This window comes from Capsicum annuum, chromosome 4 (assembly GCF_002878395.1).
Source record: "Capsicum annuum cultivar UCD-10X-F1 chromosome 4, UCD10Xv1.1, whole genome shotgun sequence".
Classification (NCBI taxonomy): domain Eukaryota; kingdom Viridiplantae; phylum Streptophyta; class Magnoliopsida; order Solanales; family Solanaceae; genus Capsicum; species Capsicum annuum.
The window spans coordinates 213208813-213218683 of NC_061114.1; the positions used below are offsets into that span (position 1 = coordinate 213208813).

At 30.9% G+C, this 9871-nt stretch overlaps 1 protein-coding gene across 1 annotated transcript; it reads left to right on the forward strand.

Moving 5' to 3' along the window:
- Positions 1-860: 860 nt before the first annotated feature.
- Positions 861-3823, forward strand: LOC107867413 (dihydrofolate reductase). The gene is made up of 6 exons (XM_016713640.2): positions 861-1239; positions 1383-1481; positions 1840-1881; positions 2066-2195; positions 3307-3408; positions 3505-3823. The coding sequence occupies exons 1-6, from the start codon at positions 1000-1002 to the stop codon at positions 3567-3569; spliced, it is 678 nt and encodes a 225-aa protein (XP_016569126.1). The 5' UTR covers positions 861-999; the 3' UTR covers positions 3570-3823.
- The last annotated feature ends 6048 nt before the right edge of the window (positions 3824-9871 follow it).

The window sequence follows — 9871 nt, forward strand, 5'->3', positions numbered from 1 at the left end:
CACCCTTCCACCCCCTAACCCTCTATCCTAATCCGCCTCCTTCACACCTTCCTGTCAAGGGTCATGTCCTCCATAAGCTGTAATTGCTTCATATCATGTCTAATCACCTCCCTCCAATATTTCTTCGGCCTATCTCTCCCCGGCCTAAAATCATCCACAGTCCGTGTCTCACACCTCCATATTGGTGCATCAGCACTCCTCCTCATCACGTGCCCGAACCAATGTTACCTCACTTCTCGCATCTTGTCCTCCATCGAAGCCGTCACTCCCACCTTTTTCCGAATAATCTCATTCCTCACTCTATCCTTCTTGGTCTAACCACACATCCACCGTAACATCCTGATCTCCGCCACCTTTAACTTTTGGACGTGGGATTTCTTAACTAGCCAATACTCCGCTTCATACAACATAGCCGGTCGGACGGCCACTCTGTAGAACTTACCTTTAAGTTTTGGGGCACCTTCTTATCACATAAAATTCAAGACACTTTCTCCTTTCCTTACCTCCAATTTGACAAGAAAAGACAGTGGTTATCAGTGGCGAACTCAGAATTTAGAAATTATGGGTGTTTGAAAGGTTCGAATATATATATTATCGTCCAAAGTTTTAAATTTTTGTCTGCAAATTAAAGCACACAGTTGTCTTCTTGATTCACTGGGTGTTTTTCTAAATTATATATAAAATATTATTTTTTTTATATAATTATACTTAATATGCATATTTAACTCGTGATGAAGCATCAAAAGATTAGCAGTAGGTCCGCGCCTGGTGTTACTGCTTAGAGATCGAGCTTACCATCCACGCAATATCCCACGAACTCCAAATCCCGTGGACAACTCTACACTACGCGTTCCCCACAACCCACGCCTATTAATATTTCACCCACAACACCCTTTGCTCTCTCCCCCTCTATCTATATATTCCTCCTACACTCTAGGAGCTTTTCTACACATTTAGGAAAGCAAAGTCTTTTCTGCTTCTTTCATATTTGTTGCTACCATGGGAAGTGAAGGTGATTGCAACAATAACACCAATCTAAGGAAACCTAAATTTCTTTGCCTTCATGGATTTAGAACAAGTGGAGCAATTTTGAAGAAGCAAATTTTTGATAAATGGCCAACTCAAGTTGTGGATAAATTAGATCTTGTTTTTGTTGATGCACCTTTACCTTGTCAAGGCAAATCTGAAGTTGAAGGCATTTTTGACCCTCCTTATTATGAATGGTTCCAATTTAATAAGGTCTGCTTCTTTTTTAGCTATAGTTGGTCGGATCCGATAGGCCTTCCTTCGAGCAAACAACTAAACTATAGAAACATTCAATTTCATTTCGGTCAATAATATATGGAGTATAGGAGTATAACTTTTGTTGTTTTTCGATACAGGAATTTACTGAGTATCAGAATTTTGATAAATGTCTTGAATACATAGAAGAATGTATGATTAAGCATGGACCTTTTGATGGTCTTCTTGGTTTCTCCCAGGTATTTTTTAGTCATTCCCCCCATTCTTTATTGGATATTTGATACGAATTTGATTCAATGTTTTTGCATTTGATAAAAAAGAAGTCTGTTATTTTCGGCAAAAGCATGTCTTTCATGAAGACAATTGTTTTTTTCAAAGCAAGAATACATACTTTACACTATTTCCGGTCAAAGGTTGAATAAAATTTTTCATTTGAGGTTGAATAAAACTTGTCTTCCTTTTCATTTCTTCAGTTGGACTCTTTTAAAGGACTTTTCTCTTTTTTCATTTTTCACATTCCAAACTTGTGATAGCACGTATCTTTATTAAAAAATTTGCACCATCTGATTTTGAGTAACTCTTTTTGATACAATTCAGGGGGCAATTCTTTCTGGAGCATTGTCTGGGTTGCAAGATAAGGTAAAAATTAGTCGATAAAAATTCTATTCCCATTTCATTAATCTCTTCTTTGTCTCCAGAAATCGTCAATGGTCAATATGTCACAATTCAAATCGTAATATTATAGTTATTCGTGTTCAATTGTTAAAAACATTCCAAGCTTGTATTGATCTTTACATTACATGGTGTATGTTGATATTGACAGGGAGTGGCACTTACAAAGGTGCCCAAGATAAAATATTTGATAATTATTGGAGGTGCTAAATTTCAAAATAAATCAGTGGCAGAAAATGCTTATTCATCACCAATTAAATGCCCTTCCGTTCACTTCTTAGGTACTTTCTCTCCCTACAAATTATCAACATGATGTGTATGATGTTGTTTGGTTATTTTACAATCCACGTAGTATGATTCTTTTTAAAAAAATAAAAGAAATTCAAAATGTTGTGTGCAAACTGAAAGACACGTTTTTCTTGGTTCTTTAAAAAGTTTGTTAACTATAGTCTGGTCAATTTGGGACGACTCGAATAAATTGAATTTGTTAAGAAATTTGTAGAACCATTCAAAATTGAGTACTTATTTTAAATGCATATCGTGAAAAACAATACGTAGTTCCAACTTGTTAGCTTAATTAGATTATTTAATACGTCAACTTTCGTTCTTTGATTTCATCACATCCGTGTCGACGTTATTGTTGGAGGATCTGAAAGGATACTCCAACTGCCAAGGCATAAGGAATTGTTATACACTTCCCCCATTTTTCGTTTTACTTGATTCCTATACTACAAATAATTGTTTCAATTTCCTTGTACAATTTATGAAATCAAGAGAATTTTATATACTTATAAAGTAATTATACAAAATAATAATAGTAAAATTTGGAGTTTCACATTAATGAGTTTAATTTAATAAGCTGCACTCCTTATTGAGGTTTTCTTAAGGGATGCGTCAAGTCAACAAAGACCAAGTAAAACAAAACGTAGAAAGTATAATCAAACACTATTTCATCTTCATGCACACTTAATTTTAAAATCGGGTCAGCTGCCGAACTTCAACATGTTATTATCGCCAACAACATATAGAAATTTTGATTCTTCTAATTAATACACTTGAAATTAACTTTTAACGCCATTTAAAAACTAATTATATCTTAATATTTTGTAGTAGGTTGTATAGAAAAAACTATTATATACGTAACTAAATTCTGTATATCTAAAATCTGAATTGATTTAATCAGCAATAAAACGATCCCATAGCTGCAGAGTTTTAATCGCATAAGCCCCTCTTTAATCTTATTTGTCCCACCTATTTATGGACAACTCTTTAACTTTTTTTTTCTTTCTTTTTAGTGCATTGAAAAATAAGCTAAAGAAAGATTTTAAAAATGTATTTATGGGATTGAAAAATTAAAATACGATATTCACTGCCTGTTAATCCATATTCTAGGTGAGCAAGATTACCTGAAGAAGTATGGGAAAGAACTATTGGAATCATGTGTTGATCCAGTGGTGATTCATCATCCTAAGGGCCACACCATACCAAGATTTGGTAAGCCTCTTTTAACATTTTTATTATTAATTCAACGTCATTTATCGTTATAATCTATATTCAGTGTTTTTTAAATTTTTTTATTTTTTTTTTCAGATGAGAAAGGACTAGAGTTCATGCTTAGTTTCATTGAGAAGGTGCAAGCAGAGATTAACAAGTGATGAACAAGTTTTGATGACTTTCACTTTTTGTGGTAGTTCCTCTTTTGGGAAATGCTTCTCCCACTTATTAAATTTTTGAAAATAAAATTGCTTTGTCTTCTATACTGTAGGTAAGAAAAAATATTAGGCCTTATTAGAAAGGCTACAGAACTACATGGCCATGCTATTATATTTACGACAGTATGCCATTCGATTATGTTACATTCTTTAAATATTATTTCTCTTGATTAAAGAAAATCCTTGTTTATTTCCCATTACTTGCTTATATTCTGAGTTCAAATATTGGCAATAAATTTCTTGTTGACATCAAGCTAAGCAAAACTAGGATAGGAGCTTGAGTCAGTGTTTCCTTCATTTGTGCAAAAGCAATATTAGTTGTAAACTGTAGTTGTCCACTTGAAACTATCTTTCTTCATTAAATCAATTAAGGACTTACAGATCACTCGAAAGTCTAGGAGATATACCTTCTGTTGTTATAAAATGATCAAAAAATTCAGTCTTTTGTGCCCCGAAGAAACATTTACTTTTCTTGACAAAGAGTTGGTGCTCCTTTATTTCTACAGAAATAAACCTCAAATGCTCGACATGTTTCAACGTGCATCTCACATGTATTTAATACATCGTACCTGCATTTTGTGCACGACACATGCATCTCATGCGCCACATACTCATCTTGTGTGTAGCACGTGATTCCATGCATATTGATAAAAAAAATTAAATTCACTTAGATATTATTATTAAGTGTTTATATGTATTTGCTTGTTGATTATTCCTAAATATGAATGTTGACTCCTGTCATTTGGAATGAGAAGAATAACACAAAGATGAAGAAAAGTAAAAAAAATAAAAGAAGTGCTATAAAAAAGAAAAGATTAAAAAGCAAATGAAGTTTATTTACTGTATACTTATGTTTATAGGAGATTTAAGTAATAAGGGATTGTTGATGGTTTTCATTTGTCAGTGTTTATAAAATTCTTGACCGTGATGCATACCAACAACCTAAATTACCCCCAAACCCACAAATTCATATTAGCCTTTTATAACTAATTTTTCAGTCAAAGATAAATTTAATTAACTAGCACATGCCTTGTCGTAGTTATAAGCCATGGTTAAGCATTTGAATTGAAATGTTGATCACTATATTATATGAGTGATCCGTATTCACAATCGACTCCATTATTCAATTACATATTTTAAATTAAATAGTTTTTTAATCACTTGAAAATTGATATTATATATATCAATTAAAATGAATTTTAATATTCTATATTATATGGGTGATATCTGTTTAAATGAAGTGATATAAACAACAAATCTTCTTTTACTTTAACAAACTTAAGTTGGAAGTTTTTATTTTAAACTAAATAAGATGTAGTAAGATTTTTTTGAAACACACACGACATAATCATGGGAAGGCACATGCAAAAAAATTAAAGCTAAATAAGATGAAAATTTTATTTTTAAAATACACACGATATAATCATGAAAATGCACACACAAAAAAATTAAGCTAAATAAGATGAAATATTTTTAAGAATAAATATTTAAAGCTTGAAAAGAAATATATATACAAAAAAGTTAAATGAGATGAAGGGTATTTTGGTAATCAATTAATTTATTCTCAGAAATTATATCATGCATATTACTTTGAATACAACAAACCAAACACTTAATAAAAAATAATCCCAGCATAACTAATTCCAGTATAACTTATCCCATTATAATTTATCTCAGCATAACTAATCCCAACATAACTACAATCCCAACCAAACGACCCCTAAAAGTATAGTTCTTGTGTGTCTGCCTCCAATACTGCCCAAACAACATATTCTTGAACTTTAATTATTCATTCCATAATATTGATGAAACTCGGCTTGCATCACTATATATATATATATATTTTATTTTTCGTGTATTATATGTTTTATTTTTTATATTTTGAACCTCTAATAAAAATTTTGATATTACAATTGACTGTAACCTCACTTCAGGTGGGGTGGAAAGACAGTCAGATAGGTATACCGCCTAATAGTCTATTAGACCAAATTTCTAAAATTAACTTAGTTTGAAAAATGCTTTTCAACAAAAATACTTTTGGTGAGGAACAATTTGTGTTGGACTGTGAAAAATTAGGCTTGTGCTTTTGTTTGTTTAGCCAATTTTCAAGTTCCTGCCAACATTTTTTCCAAGAAAGCGTTTGTTAATATTTTTCTTAAAACAAAAGAACTAACATATTAGCTAAATATTTTAAAGAAATTGAATTAAGATGAAGTTTAGATTAAAATGTAAGAATGTGTTTGATCATAGTTTTTGGAAATATACTTTACTTTCTTTTTAAAAAAATATGAAAAATGACATATATTCATAAATTTCAAAAACTATCAAAAATATTCACTTGTCTGAAACAAAAATTTTATTTTTATAATTAACTATACGTACATTATCCTGAAATTATAGTATGATATTTTAATAAAAATTACTAATAACATAATTACTAGCTATTATAATTTGTCAATTACAATTAGTTATGAAAATCTTGAATCCATTAGTAAAAAGTATACCTGTCAAATGGGCGTTGACCTGGCCCAACCCGGCTCGAACTGGCCCACTTAAAAAAATTGACCCGATTTGACCCAGCTCGGTCAGCCCATGGGCTGTAGGGTCCCGGATCCAAGGTTCAGATTATTTTTTTTTAGGTTGGGCCTAGTTAACTCGGCCCGGTTAGCTTTTTTTAAAAAATAAAAATAAATTAAATTTTAATTAAAAAAGGTCGTTGGGCCCAACGGTAATATAGCTGTTGGGAGCCCAAAACGGCTAAAAATACCTTTTTATTAAAAATAATTTTTTTTTCAATTAAATTATTTTTTTAAACCCAAAAAAATTCCTATAAACACCCTACACTTTTAAATCATTTTTCACACAATTTTTCATTCTCTCAAATCTCATTCTCCCTCAAATCTCAATTCTCAAATATTCTATATATTTCTAAAGTGCTCACTTTAATTTTTTAATTTTGTGATTACAAAGTACGAGTGGAAGTTTCTAAAGTCGCAACCTTCGGATACTTTCAAAATCTGGTATTATCGTTCCATCTCTTAAGTTTAATTTTTAATTAGTGTATTAATTATTAAATATTTAATTTTATTATATTTGTGTATTTTGAATTTTTTTAGTTTAATTTATATTATGGATAAATTAAGAAACCTCATGACTAAAGGTGTTAAAATTTTTTGTTCTGGAAGTGGTAGTGGTAGTAAAAAGAGAATTACTAGCAGTAGAGGTACTTCAAGTAGTAGATATACCCGTGTGCCTCTACCTCCGGTACCGCTTAGTCAACCTTTTGAGAAAGAAATAGGTGTAGGTGCTCACGATATGGATTATGTAGAAACTCAGAAAAATTACGGTATAGAAGAAGAAAATGAAGTAGCTGCGGTTAATTTAGACGAAGATGATGAAAATATTGGTGAGACATCCGCAGTAGAAACTGCTAACGTTAGATCTGAATCGGTTAATCTCCCTCTCCGTTCTCCCCGTGCCCCAAGACCTCGTAAACCAACTAGTATTGCATGACAATTTTTTAAACATATATCAGATATTAATGTGCAATGCAATATTTGTCAACAAATATATAAGCATAAAAGATGAGTCAAGTAAGGGGGTACGTGTACGTTAATGAGACATATAAGTAATAATCACGATAGAGAGTTAAAAATTACAAAAGGTTGGTGCGGATGTTGGTGGGCCAATACAAATTAGAATGGACCCAACAACTGGTCAGGTAATGAAGAAGTATAATAAATTGAGGGATTGGGAAGAAATAGCTAAAATGGTAGCTGTGGGTTGTTTACCTTTTAGTTTTCCTTCTTCTGATGCCTTTATTCATTATATTCAAGTAATTTATATTCATATGTTTAATGGTATTCCTAGAAGTACTTGTCGGACCGATAATTTTAGACTTCATTCACAATATTGTTTTTATTTATCAACATTGTTAAAAAATATTCAATGTAGAATGTCCCTAACTTCTGATCTTGGTCGTGCTGTAAATAAAAATGATTATTTAATCGTTACTTGTCACTGGATAGATAGTAATTTTGTTATGCAAAAACGTATTCTTACTTTTTTATATGATGAAGATCGTAAACATACTGGACATTTCATTGGTGATTCGATTGCTAAAGTTGCTGAATTTTATGGTATCAAAAATAAAATCTTATGTATTGCTTTTGATAATGCTTCTAACAACAAGACTGCTATTAAAAATTTAAAATCTAAGTTATCTCCGCCGTTACCTGAAATTTTTCATGTTAAGTGTGCTTGTCATACATATAATTTAATTGTAAGAGACGGTCTTGAGTTTTTTGAGTTTTATATTGAAAAAATCCGGCTTGCTGTTGGTTTTATTCAAAGAAATAATCGAAGATCAAGAATTAGGGACTTTAAATTCCTATTATACTATCTTTTAACTAACATTGTGGTTCTTTTGCTGATTCTGCTGATTGCATGCAACATGATTCTGATTGGGCTGTAATTAATGATCTTGTTAAATTTTCGCAAAAATTTTATATAGCTACGGTTGAATTTTTTGGTGCTTATTATCCTACTGTTTGTAATATTTTGGCATATGTAGCCGATATTTCTGCTTTGCTCAAAGAATATAGAAATAAAGAAGGTTACAAAGAAGCTGTTGATGTCATGTTTATTAAATTTAAAAAATATTTTTTTCGATTTTTCCTATTTACTTGGTAGGTGCTATGCTAAATCCGTGTATGAAATATACTACTATGTGCCACTTTAGTACTCTTATTTATTCTAACTTAGAGATAAATACTAACAATGATTCTGAACAAGTACAACCTGATTTGTGAACGGCTATGGGTGATGTGAACGCTTAGATAGATAAATTATCTAACCACTATGCTGATTTAGTTGATTTAGCTGTACCAACAAATATCACTCCAACTGTCGCTCCTCATCCTCCCGAGGAGCCATCATCTTCTAAAATGCTGGCACATAGTGGTTTTCCTGATTCCTTTTATGATTTACCTTGTTGAAACAGTATTGAGGAGGGAACTTACACATCAACTTATCGGGAAGAGCTTAAGTATTATCTTCGGTCCCCGCTAGAGGATCGCAGACGACAAATCAACATGTTGGATTGGTAGAGGAGTAATGAAACACAATATCCTGTGCTTTCAAGATTAGTTAGAGATATCCTGAATGTTCCAATATCAACTGTTGCATTGGAGAGCGCTTTTAGTCAGGGACGACAACAGCTTGGAGACAACCGACATTCATTGGGAAGCAATGCAATGAATGTTCTAGTTTGCCTTAGAGATTGGATTAGAGCCGAACGAAGAAATCAAGGAATGGAAGCGGAGCCGAATGACGAGCAGAGACTTGAAGAAATTATGACTTCACGGGAGAACTCAGCAGAATCAAGTCCAATGCAGGGTTTTTCCCTCGTTGACTTTGACATTATTAACATGCATGAGTTGACATTATAGTCCAATGCAAGTTTCCGTTAATATTAACATGCATGAGTTGAAAAAATGATGCAATATTTGTAGATTTTTCATCTATGTAAATTATAAATTTTGGATCATTTTGCAATCAATAAAATTCAACATTCATTCACTCCTTAGTCCTTACTTTGTAATTTGTTCCATTTAATGATTTAAATTGAATTTTTAATTTAACTTAAATACTTAGTTTTAATATATTACTAATTTACTATAAAGTATTATTAATTTATTATTTTAAGTAGCTTATGTTTTATTTAAATAAGTACATATATTTTAAAGTAGTATGTATATATTGAATGGTATGTATATATATGTGTATATATTTTCTAAAGTACTATATATTTAACGTATACATGTGTATATATTTTATAAATTAGTATATAACTATATATATATAGTGTGTGTATATATTGTAGTATATTTTATTTAAAGTAGTACATATATATTGAATGATATGTATATATGTGTGTATATCTTCTATAGACGTATATATTTAACGTATACATGCGTATATGTTTTATAAATTAGTATATAAGTATATATATAGTGTGTGTGTATATTGCAGCATATATATTGTAGTATATTTTATTTAAAGTAGTATGTATATATTGAATGGTATGTATATATGTGTGTATATCTTCTATAGACGTATATATTTAACGTATATATGTGTATATGTTTTATAAATTAGTATATAAGTGTATATATATAGTGTGTGTGTATATATTGTAGTATATATATTGTAGTACATTTTATTTAAAGTAGTATGTATATATT